At 40.2% G+C, this 16,038-nt stretch overlaps 1 protein-coding gene and 1 long non-coding RNA gene across 2 annotated transcripts in view; one reads left to right on the forward strand and one right to left on the reverse strand.

The window, feature by feature from the left end:
* Positions 1-1,098: 1,098 nt before the first annotated feature.
* DIAPH2 (diaphanous related formin 2) overlaps positions 1,099-16,038 on the reverse strand; it is a 167,803-nt gene continuing 152,863 nt past the window's right edge. The window contains exon 28 of the mRNA XM_058032453.1: positions 1,099-5,811. Coding sequence (XP_057888436.1) covers positions 5,747-5,811 — 65 coding nt within the window. The 3' untranslated portion in view covers positions 1,099-5,746. The remainder of the gene's footprint in view (positions 5,812-16,038) is intronic.
* On the forward strand, positions 8,331-12,164 carry LOC131088415 (uncharacterized). Its single transcript, XR_009115109.1, has 3 exons — positions 8,331-8,396; positions 10,717-10,751; positions 11,782-12,164. It is a non-coding gene; the product is annotated as an uncharacterized LOC131088415 (long non-coding RNA).

Below are 16,038 nucleotides of genomic sequence, written 5' to 3' on the forward strand. Positions count from 1 at the left end.
AAATGCTGCTTTCCAGCATTTCCCAGTGTGTAAATCAGGAAGTTCCTTGGGATATTTTTGCCAGCAGGACTGGGAGCTCAGACTGCCAGGGGATTATCTCCATCCCTTTCCTGCCTCTGTTGGTCCCTCACCATTCAGGAGTCAGATGCTTGCCTCCCACTCTGCTCACCTGAGAGAGCTCTTCTCCACCAGTGTGTGCTTTAAATACCCCATGGAGCAGGACTGCCATCACAATAAAGTAATAATCAAGTCATTCTGTTGTGAATGACTGCAGATTGCTCACTGCCTGATGTGCAAATATAATGGGGATGGTTCAAAAGACACTCCCATCGTGCCTGGGGAAATTCACAGGGACTTGGACATACCTGGAAATGTTTTCTCCCAAACAGAACCCGTGCCCAGTTTTGTGAAAAAGAATTTATGAAATAATTTTTAATCACCTGATTCCACAAGGAATTGTACTTTAAAGTTTCACATAATGAGTATTTAAAGGCAGGGAATCAGTTGCTTACAGGCAATTATGAGAAAACATTAATATCATAACTAACAAGTGCTCTATCAGCATGCACAGGGTGCTAAAGAAAGCAATGACAATTTTAATAAACCCATACATCGACATTAGCATTATCAAAAAAAACCCCACAATTAGTAATGCCTCAAGAATCAAAGCTTATATAAAATTTAATATTTATGTGGGCATTTGCAGATTGTTTGGGGGGATTTTCTATATATATATATATACACACACATATATATTTATGGTGCTTTTGACCATCCCTGGGCACATCTTTTCCACATATAAAAAGTTACTTAAGGAGAGTTGGATCAACATGGCTGCTCATATTCATTAGGGTTATATCCAATTAGAATTTTGAGTAAAATTCCAATCTCTCTATACTGTAGTGCAGTTCAGTCCGTTCTGGTGACATCATTGACAGTTTTGAAGGGAAGAGTCTGTCAGGTTTCTGTTCTGATAAGGCCATTCTGGGAATGAATTAAATAATTTGGAAAACATCAGCAATATCTGCCTGACTATTTGTCTGCTTAGAAATTCTATACTGAAATCCAGCCTCTTAAAATAAATATGGACCCATGGGATTTGTTCATTGATTCCCTTTTATTGTTATTTTTGTAAAAATTAAATGGTATCACCGTGATTTAATTGGGGTTTTTTAAATTATATACTTTTTTTGGGTTATTTGGTTTTTAAAGTCCTCCTTCAATGGGAAAGGCACCTGGTTCCCCAAATTCAAGTCAAATAGAATTGACACCTCAGAGAAAAAAAAGACAGAAATCCACAAAACCACAGTAAACTAAAATGGAATGTAATTTCAGCATGACAATTTTATACAGCAAACCCAGGCTTTGAGGTGATGGTACTCAACAGGAAATAATCATGGTAATCAAGTAAAACATTGTGCATCTACCAGAATCATGGTATGTATATCTTTATTACAGTTTTCAGAATACATGGATTAACAATGGCCAGGCTGTGATTTCATCAAATTCCTATTTTAAACATTACATACAAACACAGAGCTGTTTAAAAAATAGAAATGCATGAGTTTTGTCACCTTTTTATATTTCTTTTTTTTTTTTTAATTTTTTTTAATTTTTTTTTTTTTGGCATCGGGAGTCCTGTGACTTCCAAAAGGGAAATCAAATGGTGCATGGTAGCAGATTGACTGAAGTGTGATAGGTTACTGTTCACATTCTGTGGCATATGTATCACCTCAAACAGTGCTAAAAGCGCTCCAAGGACAAATCCTTCTCCCTTCCTCTCCCCGTGACACCAGTGGGTGCTCACACCACTCCCTGCCTGCAGCACAAAAGCAGCACTGGGACACCATGGGGACACCTGCAGCTGAGGCGTTTGGCTGCATCTGCTTGGATTAATTCATTTATTTTTTTTCCTTTTTTTAAGTTATTTTTTATTTACATTTCGTGTGCATGCGCGGGCGGGTGCGGAGGCACCGCGGGGGGAAGAGGTTCCTCACGAGACTTATCTCAAAAATGAGTTTAAACTTGCAAATACAGTATGGCACATCAGAGGCGGGCTGGACAATGCTCAGCGCTCGTCCTGCCCGACCTTGCAGCACTTGGAAGGCAAACAGCAAAGTAGAACTCAGCCAAGCCTTTGCTGAATGGAAAAAAAAAGCAATTTACACACACAGGGAAGTTTGCTCCCACAGAACTATCACCTGTTTGAAATATTCACCAGCTAGATCATTCTCAGGGTAGGAGGGGCCGGAGCCACCCATCAAAGCAGGGCTTGCCTGAGGGATGTGAAAGCTGAAGGCTGCAAAGTTTCCTTAACAAAAGCTAAAGGAGGGTTTCCAGAGCCAAACCTAAAACTCAGCCAGATTCTCAGAGTTTGGTGTGTTGCGGGATGAATTTAAAGTAGGTTGCTAATGAATTGTGGCTTGGATAGAAACCACGAAAATATTACGGTTTTTTACAGCATTTGTCTGAGGTAGTACATATACCACACACAAAAATGCAAAAATATACAGATATTCATGATTATTTGCATATTACAGAAGGGAACTGTGGGAACGCTCTTGTATCTCAATTCTCAAGAAGAACAGATCATTTCAGATCACACTGCTCATATTGACCACAGCCAGCTGAAACCAGAACAAGGGACAAGGCTCCTGTTTGCCCGCGCCCTCTGAGCACTGCTCCTGCTCTGGTTTCAGCAAAAAAATCAGATTTATCACGGGTGTGTGCTGGATGGATCCCTGTGGATGCCACACAAACACACAGGACAGGGCAGTTGCACTTTTCTCTCAGCAAACTGCACAAAACTGGAGCAGGAGGAGCCCAGTGCCTGCCCAGCTCTGAGCTCACACAGATGGGGAACATTTGTACAGCACTGAAACTTTCCAACTTTCCATTCCCGCGACATTCGGAGCTTGGGTTCGATTCACCGCAAAGGTAAAATCATCTTCCTCTTAAATAAACTAAGAAATGTAAACAGTGTAACATCGTTAAAAAAAAAAACAAAAACAAACCAAACTCGCTCAGAACTTGTAACTGGTAAAATGTGAATGCAAACAGATGTGCTGGTATATTGTTAACGTCATGTCTCAGAGGACAGAGAGTGAAACATAATTAGCAAGAAATTTATGGATGAACCCTCCAGTGATTTTCTTTCTGGGATTACTTTGAATACAAATATAATTTAACTGATATATTTCATTTTTTTTAAAATTAGAAAATAAGGCAAGTGCATTTCTGAAAAAGGTGCTACTCTTCTACACTTCTAGATAAACATGTGACACCTCTGAAAATTAGATCAATAATAAAAACATTAAAAATATCTGCAATTTAATATAGACTGAAAAACTATCAAAAGACAAAGTGACCAGCATCAATTTCAGAAAATATTTTAGACTTCATAAATACGAGCACCCTATATTTACATAAATTATCTTCTAAACTAGTTTTCCTTTGAAAGACACTTTCGTTCTAACAGATATGTCCATTAAATTATATAAATGTTTCAAATATGAAAAAAATAGTAGTAAAATAGAAGCATCAGATGATGTTGTTATTTTGGATTTGCCTTTTTTTCCTAAGATTTGGTTCTTGAAAATCTGTAGCCAGCTTTCACAGAGCTTTCAAAAAAAATTATAACCCATGGAAATGAGAAACTTGTGCACTAATAACTACTGCTATCATATAAAGATTCTGTGGAGAGCTTTTGAGTTTTCACATAGAAAGATTATACCAATACTTGTAAATCCCAGCAAAATGCTAATTTCAAAGTCTGAATTCTAAGACACTATTGATTTTTATAGACATTATGAACCTAATCCTTTAAACTGGCTTTGTACATTAAGCACATTTTTATAAGTGTAAATTTAATGGTTCCATTTCAAGAAGCAGGGCTTCAATACAAGGCTGGTGTTGACCTTGCACGAAACAGGATGGAATTCTTTAATTCATTTTTAGCTCTTACTGATAAACAAGGAGACAAAATCCTGTTGCATGCTCTTTTTTTCTCTTTTTTTTTTTTTTTTTTTTTCCTGAAGTACCATACAACTCTTCAGTTTGTTCCTAAAGCCCCCAAACAGTTTAGGGAGAGTATTTAGTTGACAGCAAGCATTTCACTAGGCTTCAGTGGTATTCCTATGTTCAGACCTATGGGCAAACCCCTTGTAGTCTTTGAAAAAAAAAAAAAATAAAAATTACAATTCAATACTAGATTGAAAAGGAGCTGTATCTTTTCTTACAACAATGCAGTTTGTGATTGTGGGAACTTATCCCAAACTAGTCCAATAGTTTTGAGAGGATCTCAGCAGAGAAGCAAAAAGAACCTACTGTACAAAGATGCTTGGCTCAAGCAGTAGTGCAAAGGAGCAAAGTCCCTCCAGTGCAAGGAGTTTGTGCACAGCAACCACTGACACCTCACCTTCCAGACAGCCTTTACAGACACTAAAAAACCCCAAGTGCCCCATAACCCCAGGCAATAAAAGCATCCACAATAAAATTTCATCAATCAGTGATAAGCATTAATAATCTGAGAACAAGTGCCAGCCGCTGCAGAGCGTCCTGATCCTTTACAAACATCACAGCTCGGCAACTTTTGCAGTAGTCCCACTGGAATTCCACTCCAAACCCTCCGTCCCCTCCAGGATGGGGACAGGGAGGGAGGATCTGATTTCCCCAGGATTTGTGCCAGGACAAGCAGAGGCAGCTGCTCCCTGAGGAGCTGCAGCGCCAGGGCCTGGGCACGCAGGGGAACGGGAGGAGCTTCCCAAAAATCAGCCTTGCTCACTGCTGGGCAGTGCTCCAGCTAGGAAATGTGTTGGCAGCTGCTGAACCCCCAGCACTAAAATCCACCAGTGGAGACCCCCCTAGGTGTTTTACCTGAGAAACAGAGGAAAAACTCAGAGGCAGTTCTGAAAAACTTCACGGTGTAGCTTGTCTCTAAAAACCTACACACAGGCGTTTTAGCATCATCAAAATAGGACAGTCACACTTTCCCCCAAACAGCTTTATAAAGAATATATAAGTGCACAATTAGAAAAATCCCTCCTTAGATACAGTTAAAAACATATTCTGCCCTTGATACAATTTTGGAAAAATCCTATGCTCTGTTTGATTTAATTTTTTTTTTCTTTTTAGCAGTGATAAGTAACTACACCTCATCATATCAGAGGCGTAGACATGTGGTGTATCCCACTGGCAGCTGAATCCACCAGGCTTTACAGTGAGATAAGGTTTTCAGCAACCTGACTGGGGCTATGTGTTGCTTTTTTATGGTTACAAAAAAGATTCTGATAATGTAGACCAGCTCATCTCTGAATTTATTAACATACAATTTTATTATTTTTCCTTTCATGTTCAAATCAGAACTGCAAATGGAATCCACAGCTGTACTCTTTCAACAGAAGTGTATTTTCTTACCCATATAAAACATAACCTAGAAATCCCCAACTCCTTTCATGTGAGTTGCCAGCTTAAACAAAAGGGGTGAAAAAAAAGAAAGAACATAAGAAAATAAGATATATACCCTACTGTTTAACACTGTTTACAGATCTTGGTAGTTGGGGTAATAAGATACAGTATGTGGATTTTTTTAGCAACTGCTTTAAAATTACATATTCTTACACCATCTCATTTAATCAATACCAGTATTCCTTTATGATCATTGCCAATTTGGATGATAAACTCTTCCCAAAGCACATCCATTTCATTGTAAATAAAACAATTCATTAATTCTTTGGCATCAGAAGAATCATACAGCTGCAATTGCTCCGTTGTGTCGAGAACGAGACCTTTCCAAAGTCACTCGTTTGTTATCTGCAACAAAAAGAGAGAAAAAAACAAATCACCACAAGATTTGAAACATGGATAATGCAATGTCAAGAGGTTTTCAAACAGCCCTGAAAATCATTCTGAATGATATGTAAATAAGTAAGTAGGAGACTGGATCAGAGAAGTTTCACACTGCAGCTGCCAGACTGAGTTCAAGAGTTCTGCAATCAGCAATAAATTACTTTCTTGATCAGAGAAGCTGGGTGATAAAAGCATTGGGAGAATCCTGAAACACGGTCCCCTTGGAAACAGCACATAATAAATACAATTCTGGGTAAAAATCCTTCAAATTTTATAAATAATTTATGCAGAGACTCTCTGGAAAAATACATTTCAAGTTTCATGAGAAGGCACTGACCAGTGAAAACCTGCTAGATACTCCAAGCCCAAAAGCCCAAACACCTCTCACTGCAATTTGGTACAGAGTTAAAAATAGAAAAGTTAAATCAGCCACTTCCTAAGCATTTCCTGATTGTGCAACGTGAACAACTTTCAGTATAAAATATTACCCAGTAATTATTGCAATGAATAATAAATATGTCTCTATCACAGGAAAACAATCACCAAGTACCAGCCACGCTCCTAAATGCCTTTACAATAAAATTTTAAAGCCATGAGTACACACACACACACAGAGGGGCAGGAGATTAACCCCCACTCAGTGTTCTGCAGGTTCCCATCTTTCTTTGTGACAATGACTTCCTGCCATAAACATTTTTTCTTTTTTTTTTTTCTTCTTTTGTTCTTGGTGGCAGCTTCCCTTTGACCTTTTCCCCCCTGTCCCATCCAGGTGATGCTCTGCACCATTCCTGTCCCTACATTGCTGCAGCACCAGGATGTCCCAACAGAGGGGCTGGGACTTTTACAGAGAATATCATTAAGAGGTTGATGCCTTTTGGGGCTACCTAAACACAGAATTAAGGGAATAAAAAGCAGTTCTATTTATTGAAGGGCCTTCAGGTACATTTAGGGCAGACAAAGCCCACCCAAAATGGACGATGGGTCACAGGTTTCACACTTTGATAAGTTTGGGGCATTTGCATATTGGGGGTTAATGTTCCAATTACAGCTTCAGGTAATGAAATAATTTACTCCAAATTTGCTGTCCCCAACTCACTCTTGTTCCCACCTCAGGGCCTGTGGCAGTGAGGTGTCCTTGGTTCCCAGCCTGGAGAGGAATTGTTGTGTCTGCCCAAAATGGGAGAGCAGCAGCTCACAATGTATCCTGACAGGGCACAAGTGACCAGCAGGAATCTCCTGACAGGGCACTGACCATCAGGAATCTCCTCCTGAAGGACACGGACCATCAGGAATCTCCTGACAGGGCACAAGGGACCATCAGGAATCTCCTGACAGGGCACTGACCAGCAGGAATCTCCTGACAGGGCACTGACCAGCAGGACACTCCTGACAGGACACAAGGGACCAGCAGGAATCTCCTCCTGACAGGGCACTGACCAGCAGGACACTCCTGACAGGACACAAGTGACCAGCAGGACACTCCTGACAGGGCACTGACCAGCAGGACACTCCTGACAGGGCACTGACCAGCAGGACACTCCTGACAGGACACAAGTGACCAGCAGGACACTCCTGACAGGGCACTGACCATCAGGACACTCCTGACAGGGCACTGACCAGCAGGACACTCCTGACAGGACACAAGTGACCAGCAGGACACTCCTGACAGGACACAAGTGACCATCAGGACACTCCTGACAGGACACTGACCATCAGGAATCTCCTGACAGGGCACTGACCATCAGGAATCTCCTCCTGAAGGACACTGACCAGCAGGACAATCCTGACAGGACACTGACCATCAGGAATCTACTCCTGAAGGACACTGACCATCAGGACACCCCTGGTGGCCCTGAAGGGCACTGGGCACTGCCCCACACGGGCTGCAGCTCCATCCTCAGCTGTTCACCCATTCCCCTGGAGCCAGGCTGGGCACAGGGCGGCCAAGGTGACCCCAGAGCCCCCTCCAAGCCCAGGCCCTGCTCGAAGGCAGCAGAGCCAGGCACGGGCAGGCAATTAAAGGAGACAAAGAAGTCATCTCTGTGATCTGCTCCTGGACAGGGAACAGAGGCTGCAGAATCAGCCTCCCCTTCCCTGCTCCGTGTCTGCGGCTGTGGGGAATTAACGGCTCCTTTAGCAAGATTATTAGTTCTTTTTATAGTTCTGCCTTGCCTCCTTTTCCTAATGAACCTAGCCATGCATAAAGTATTCAAATTACCCTAAGTCAATCTGTTTTGCATGGGCATAAATCTCTGTGCTGGTTGCAGTGTCACTAAGAGCTGGCAATTAAAGCACAGAGGAAGGGAAGTCATCAACTCCGATGTGCTGCTGCACTGATACTGCTCTCAGTGGCCCCAAACATCAGCCTCAACTCCACAGGTTAAAAACAGATTGAGGGAGTATTAGAACTCTTGGTTTTTATTTATTTATTTTTTTTTTTTTTTTTAGATTTTCTCCCTTCATCATGCAATTGTAAAGTTGGGCTGGGACTTCAGGCAAACACAAAGCCACAAAACAAAATAGTCAAAAATTATAATTTCCTTCTTCAGGTAATAAAATATTTTCTTAATACATTATGTGTTAAGTTAAAACAAAGGCTTTCTTATGGTTTCATATCCTGATGCCTTGTGAAACTGAGTTGGGCTGGCATTCCAGTTACTTGAGCAAGAATTTTGAAAAATCATTAAATTTCTATCACTTTCAATATGCACATTCAGTTATCTCCAACATCTGTATTTACCTCTTTAATGTAACAGACCGTATTGAATACAGCACAAAGCAAGTCTGGGTCATAAACATGACTGACTATTCTGGCATAAAATCAACTATAACATCAATAAATGGTAAAACTCTTTCCTTTTGTAAGGGGCGATGGAGAGGGAAAATAAGAGTAAGTTAAAAGTGGTTGAAATGAAATAAGAAATCATTGCCCAGGGCTCAGGTAACTTTGAAAACATGCAAACATGACTAGAAACCATCATCATGGGTTCTGTGGGTGCCAGCCAGGCCTTCTGGTAACCCCACAGGGAGAGAATTGGATTTCTCACTTTAATCTTAGAAGTCCATTTCTTCTAAAAGCAGGGCACACCCACTCTGCTCCCATTACAGACATTACAATCTGTCTCAGAAGTGAGCACACGACCTTCAAAGCGGCCTCTCAATCTGCTGAAAGGATCTTGGAGCAGTGAAAGGTAGAACAGTGAAGGATTAAAATGGGAAACAAAGCAGATTTTTATATCACAAAATAATCCCCATCTTTTAGCTGGCTGGATCAAATGAAAATGAAGGCAATATAAAATTAAATGCCGAGGAATCAAATCAGCAGCTCCTTTTTAGTACACACAACCCTGGAATGCAATGGTGACCCTGCAAAAAACAAATGGACTTTGTTATAAAAACAATTCCTTGCTCAAGTCTTCTATCACTCAGCATAGCACCAAGACAGGAATAAACCCTGCAAAATCTATTTTTCCTTTCCTTAATGCTCCTTCATTAGCTCTGTTATTAAAAGAGAAGTCTCAATAGCTGCCACAGATTTATTAACCCAGCAGCTTGTTATCAACACAGAACTCGGTTATACGAGGAGAAAAATAAATGGTACTTTGCACAACTGCAGTACTAAGATTAAGTGACTTTTTCATTTCATTTTCCCCTTATCCACTCTTCCAGGTAGTAACTTTATGCACTCCTAATTACAAACCCTATTTTTTATGAGCAATCAATGCTAGTATTAATAGAGATGTTGTGCAGTCCAATGGACTGGTCATGACACTGAGATATCTGATAATGGAAAGACAGAGTCTATAAAACCATACCTCAAAGGCACCTGATTGGAATTTGCATCATTCTGCAACAAGGGAAAAAAATTCCTTCTATCATTATCTCTCAGCCCTGAGATTAAAATTATAAATGAGTTACAAACTGCTACCCTGGGCTTGGAACCTCGTTTGACTCCTCTTTCCCCTCCTAAATCACCTCCCCAAGGTGGCAGAATTGACCTTTCCACAGCTGACAATAATAATAATAATAATAAAAACTGTTCCATGCTCAGAGAAACGAGGTCCTGGTTTGACTTGCCTTGAAAATGATCACAGCAAGAAGGTAGAACTCTCAGCAGTTAATAAAATATTTAAAATTCCATCTTTTTGAAACAGTTTTGACTATGCAAAAGAGACAGAACTGCGTGCTGTAAGGGAATTTGTATGGCCCGTGCCTTTGGGAATCAATGAAAGCCTTTACATCAAACATTTATTTCTTCATTCATGTAAAATCTTGTTCACTAGGAAATCCTACTGAAACACATCTTGTTTTCATGAGCAACCAAAGGGAAAATACTCCTGCAGTCCCAGGCACTGCAGCAGTGAAACAGGGAAAACAGCAGGACAATTTCCTACAGGTGGGGAATGATGAGAAAATGAGGAAAGGACTCATTTTAGTAGGTTTAAAATGGATAAAGTGTCACAACAGATGGATTCCAAGGATCAAACACCTCATCTGCAAAAACTGGCATTTGCTCTATAGGAAAAGGTGAAAACCTGAATTTCGTTTTACAAGTATCACTTCTTTCTGATCAGGATAACCAAATATTTTCCAGTGCCACTGATTAAAATTATGACAAATTAGGTGAAATTCAATTCACTTGAGCCTGGGCAGCCTCCAGTTTTCTCCTGGAGCTACCCAAGCACAGGGAAAACTGAAACCAACTCATCATTCACTGTACCAGCACATTACCAACTGCTTGAAGGAACAACCCAAGTAAAAAAAAAAATTATTATTATTATTATTGTTATTATTATTATTATTATCGATGTTTTATTTTATTGTTGTTGTTTTTATTTTATTATTCTTATTTTCCTTCATGGACTGCAGTCACCTCCATCACCTTCAGCATCCCACAATGAAAGGTACAATTTTTTTTGGAACATTTTTTTTTGTTTTGGAAAATGGAATTGATAGAACCTCAGGCAGGAGCAGAACTGACTCAGAGTAAACCAGCAGGGAGCTCCATCCCCACCCAGCTCCTCTTTAGCAGCTCAACACTGCCTGTGGCGCTGCCTGGCCCGTCCCTCTGACATTATTGCAGATCCCAACTGAGAAAAAGGCCAGGAAAGGAAATTAAGAGCATCAAAACTGCTGTTGCTGTCTGGAGCAAAACCCTTTCTGAGAGAAAATGGCTCTCCTAACCTCAATTCTGTTAAGATTCGGTCCATCTCTGTGAGATTTGATTTCAAATTGATCTTTCAGAATGTATGGCCCATAGAGAAAAAAAAAAATAGCAATAAGGTAAAAATCAGTTATGGGAGAAATAGAGCCGAAATAACACTGCAGAAAAGGGGCTGAAATAGCTCTTTTCAAAAGATCCTTATTGCCAGCGGATGAAACAAGCAAATAAAACACTTTTCTAGCTGGGTTAAGGGACACTGTACAGTTAATGTGTTTTCTGTTAATCATTAAGTATTTAAACCACTCTGATTTCAACCTAAACACGCCTGGCAAAATCTGACCTTGGCTCTTTATAACATCCCACCAGGGCATCTGACATTCACTGGGATTTGATATTTCTGTAACCAAAAATGAGAACAGACCAAGTGATCCAACATCCCTGTTCTCAGCTTTTTGGGTTTTTTTTTGCTAAACAGAACCTCAAATTCTTGACAATCAAAGTTAAATGCCAGCTAAAAAGGTTATTTTAGCATCAGTTTCAAAGAAATCATCGAGGTTTCAAACAAACCCTGGAGCTGTAAGGTCAAATTCTATAAATCCTGGTTTATTTTGGTGTAGGTCAAGACTTTCATGTGAAAGCTGAGTGATAACCTGGGTTTATAAATGTTATGATCGAGAAACAGAAACTTACCCTTAGGCCAAAAAGAAAGCAAAATGTTTTTGGTGTTTGCTTTTTTTTGGTGTTTTTTTTTTTTTTTTTTTCTTTTAAAGCTCCCAAATCAAGATAGCACAGCTGAACACATTAATTATGAAGACATCATTTGTTAACAATGTGCTACTGGGATATTTACAAATGCATTGATCTGCGAGGCATTGAAGGGGAAGAAAAGGTTCAAGAAGAAATAAGGAGGAAGAAAAAGCACCAAGGAGAGCTGCAGCACTTAAAAGGGAGTTTGTGAAGGCTGAATGGTTCCTCCTCAGGAAAAAAGAAGAAACACATCTCCTGAGTTATCTGCAGGAGTCAGGAGCGTCGTGTTCTGCGCAGAAACACTGCCTTCAAAGCTCTGAAGCCATTTAGGTAACACACAGCACCTTCATTTGAAGGTTTCCAGATTATTCTGTGCGAGCAGTTTCTCATGGAGAAGATATGTGCCTGCTTGGATCCTCTTTAACTTGCTAAATAAATTTGTTAATACCCAGCAGCGCTGTGGCACACAAGCAGGTCTAAAATGCAGAGAGTTAAAGAATTTAAGCCCTGCCACAAAAGAGTTTTACTCAGATTAAAAGGGAACAAAGCCACGTCTAATCTCTGCGCTGCCACTCAGACCCAGCTTGCTGGGCACTGCTAATTGCAGCCTTTGAGGCCAAGGAAAATGCAGAACATCAGTAGAAAACCCATTTATTTGTGTCCCGTGCGTTAGACACAAAAATGCTTGAAAAGGGAATAATGTGGGAAGTTTTAATGCTAAATGGCATGTGTGATGACATTTACCAGCTCAGCTCAACCCAGCTGTGACCACGGCCAATCCAGCGTGGCAGCACAATGAATGTCACACTGCTGCAGCCCAGAGTGAGGATATTGCCCATCTGTATCGTAATTCCAATAAAGGAATAAATACTTACCCTATTTAGAGCTGAAGTTCAGTATTTGTAGGATGACAAATGGATTTGTAAACCCTATTTTCAAGTAATCAGTTTAAAGGAAAATTCACTATTGCTTACTCTGGGCTTAAGATTTCCAAACCACCCGAAAAACAAAGAAAGAACTGGCCCAGTAAGATAAGATTCCTTAAACCTTTAAATGATCTGTTTAATATTTTAATTTGCCTTTGCTTTCTTTGTTAATAGCACCACTTGGGACGTGCAGTGAAAGCTCTTCCACAAGAGTTGCACTGGAAAAGCCTTAGCAGGAGACAACACATGCCTGCCTCAGGGGTTACAAGACAAATCAATCTATTTTTCTCCTTTCCTCCAAGGGTAATTGGCCTTTAAAATTACAGAGAAAAATAGGCCTTCGTGTCAGCACAATGCAGGCACATCTACAGCCATTTTCCATTTCTTTTTCAGTTGGAATTCTCAGCTGAGAGGTAAACTTATAAAGGTGGGAAAATAAAAAGAAGATGAAGAGGAACGATTGCATCAGTTCAAATCCCCTCCAATAACAAGCAGCACTGTGACCAGCATTTGAGGCTGAAATTTACTGAAACCTGCTATGAATAGCTGTCATTTTCCAAAGCAGTATATTTTTTTATTCTTGATTGTGATAAAATTTTCTCGAATTTTTGTGACAGCCTGTACTGCTGGCATTCATGGAGATTTATCACAGAATTTAGTCAGACTGAGGACTTATAATTATTGCTTCATTTCCCATAAAATCTCACAAAGTAATACTGATTTTTACGTCATTCTTTTGAAATTGCCTTTTTCAAGGAGCAATCATGGCTGTGAATATCCCTAGAATCCTTCTGCTGTGCTGTACACATAATCACCTGCAGACTCACTTTCAGCCTTTGAATACTGGTAAATTGTATACAGTGCATTTAAATTGGCTAATAAATTGTTTGATAGCAGTGAAACTCAGATGATAGTCTTCTCACTTTTCTGATTGCCATTAAATCTGCTTTACAATACATTAATCACATTCTACTTTTAATAAGAGACTGTCACGTGAAAATATTTCCCTGTGCATAAAGATGAGTAATCAGCCGAGCTACAACTGGTACATAAAAACAAGAACAAAGTTGAAAAAAGTCAAAACAAGTTAGTGTTTTAAATCCAGAACTGATATTCCCTGAACCAGTCCTGGGAGCACGAAACCACTGATGTGACCTCGCTCCCTGGGAGTGTGAGTACAGGTGTAAAGCAATTATTGGATTTGATATCTGAATGAACTCAGGCTCCCATTAGAGCCTGAATGCTTCAGTGACCCTATTATTTTCCTTCCAGTGCTCCCAGACCTGATCTACTTAATTATTCTGACTAGTGAAACATTTAGGACATGAATGCGGGATTTGTTTGAAGCCAAATGAGACAAATGAAAGTACTTCAGAAAACAACTCCAAGAAAAGAATAAGACGAGTGAGAATCGAATGTGTCACATCCAGCAAGGTCAGGACTAAGTAACAGTAACAAAGAAAAAGAGAGAGAGAGATCCTTGGCAATAAAAATACATTTATTCAGATATTTTTTCCCTTGAACTTCTCATTTGTGACCTCTCCCGCATAGTGAAAACATTTAGCTGATGAATCAGAAGGGTAAAACATGTTCCACAGAGTAAATTAACTGTCTGCTTCAAGTGCTGAAAGAATCCAAATCTCAAAACACAGAGACTGTGATCCTTCTTTCATGACCACACACACACTTTTAGCAGTTGTCCAAAAGTAAAAGCAGAGCCTTTACTCAAAAACCTCCTCGTGTCACAAAGGGCAGGTTTGCTGATGTGAAAGCTGTGTTTCCCTGTTTTAATTGTCCCTACAATTTCCCTGCCAAAGAAAAGCCTGCGACACTGCCAAACCCATGTATCCCCATTTCAAACAGATCTGTCTGGTGCTAATCCTCTGTTCTCTTCATCAATAATGAAATTTAAAATGTCCCATTCCCAGCTCCCCTGTGAACGCCTCCACCCCTACAGTTTGTACTTGCTCTGGAGGTGAGGTGGCTGGGAGGTCACAAAGCAGGAGAAGGAATACAGACAGGGACAGGTTCTGGATGTGAAATGCACGGGAATGTCAGAGTTCCCATCCCTCATCCCACTGAAACTGTCCCTAAAGGAGTCAGACTGACACCCTAGAGCTCCCATCCCTCATCCCACTGAAACTGTCCTTAAACGAGTCAGACTGGCACCCCAGGGCTCCCTGCATCACTCATCCCACTGAAACTGCCCCTAAAGAAATAAATGCATTTCTTTAAAAGAAATAATTACTTAAACTTACTTCATTTGAAAGAAATAATTACTTAAAATTGCTTTCTTTAAAAGAATTAATTAATTGAGTAATTAAAAATTATTACTTTGTTCTTCTGACCTTGTCTGGCCTCTGCTCCAGGCAGCCACTGCAAGGCACCAAGGGCAGGTTTGCCTTCAGTTTTACCTTCCCTGTTTCCCAGCCTCTGCACTGCCTTGCTGTGTAACTCTGGACTCATCCAAAGTGCCAGCAGCTCTCCTCACAGCTCAGGCACACACAGCAATCCCTTTCCAGCCCAGAACCAAGGACAGCACTGCAGCTTCAGCCCAAAAAGTGCAAAAAATGGTAAATTGAGGAGAGCAACCTGAGAGGGCGGGACTGCAAAACCTGGAGCTGGAATTGGACAATGAACCCCAATATGGAAATGGACCAGAACTTATAAAAGTGTGAGAACTCAGGACTCAGGGTCCATCCTGGGCCTGAAAAGAGGTATTTCCTACTGGTAAATGTAAACTGATTTTTCTCCATACCCAGACAATGGCAATATTCCCTGTAGCCTGCAAAAGTCAGTCTTCTGTATTTTTTATGCATCAGAAAAATATTCTCTCTATATATATAAATATATATATATATATATAAAAAACCCACTCTGCAAGAACTTGTAGGCTACAAGTAAAACGAAATATTTTAAATAATACAATAAAGGCAGAATACCCATAATTATTTTTTTTTATTAAATAAAATATCAGCATTTTTTATTCATGGCTAGGTTAACATTTACAATTCAGCATTTTGCAATATTTAAATGGCACTGAATACGCTATGAGAAAACTTAAAACTCCATCACTGCTGTGTGGCTGGCTGGCACAGGCCATGGCTTTCTGTGCCCATCTGCATTTTGGCACAGGGCAGGAAAGAAAAGCTCCTGTTCCAGCCTGGCAGGATGATCTCACCCCCACCTGACACCCCCCTGCACCCCCAACTGAGAATAACCTCATCCTGAAAGTCACTTTTAATCTCTATTATTTGCATGTGCAGCTTATGGGAATGTGAAACTGTTGCTTATTAAAATAATTCATACAAGAAAGTAATTTAGACTCTACATGGCAGGCTCTGAGGTAAAATA

This window comes from Melospiza georgiana, chromosome 12 (assembly GCF_028018845.1).
Source record: "Melospiza georgiana isolate bMelGeo1 chromosome 12, bMelGeo1.pri, whole genome shotgun sequence".
NCBI classification, from domain to species: domain Eukaryota; kingdom Metazoa; phylum Chordata; class Aves; order Passeriformes; family Passerellidae; genus Melospiza; species Melospiza georgiana.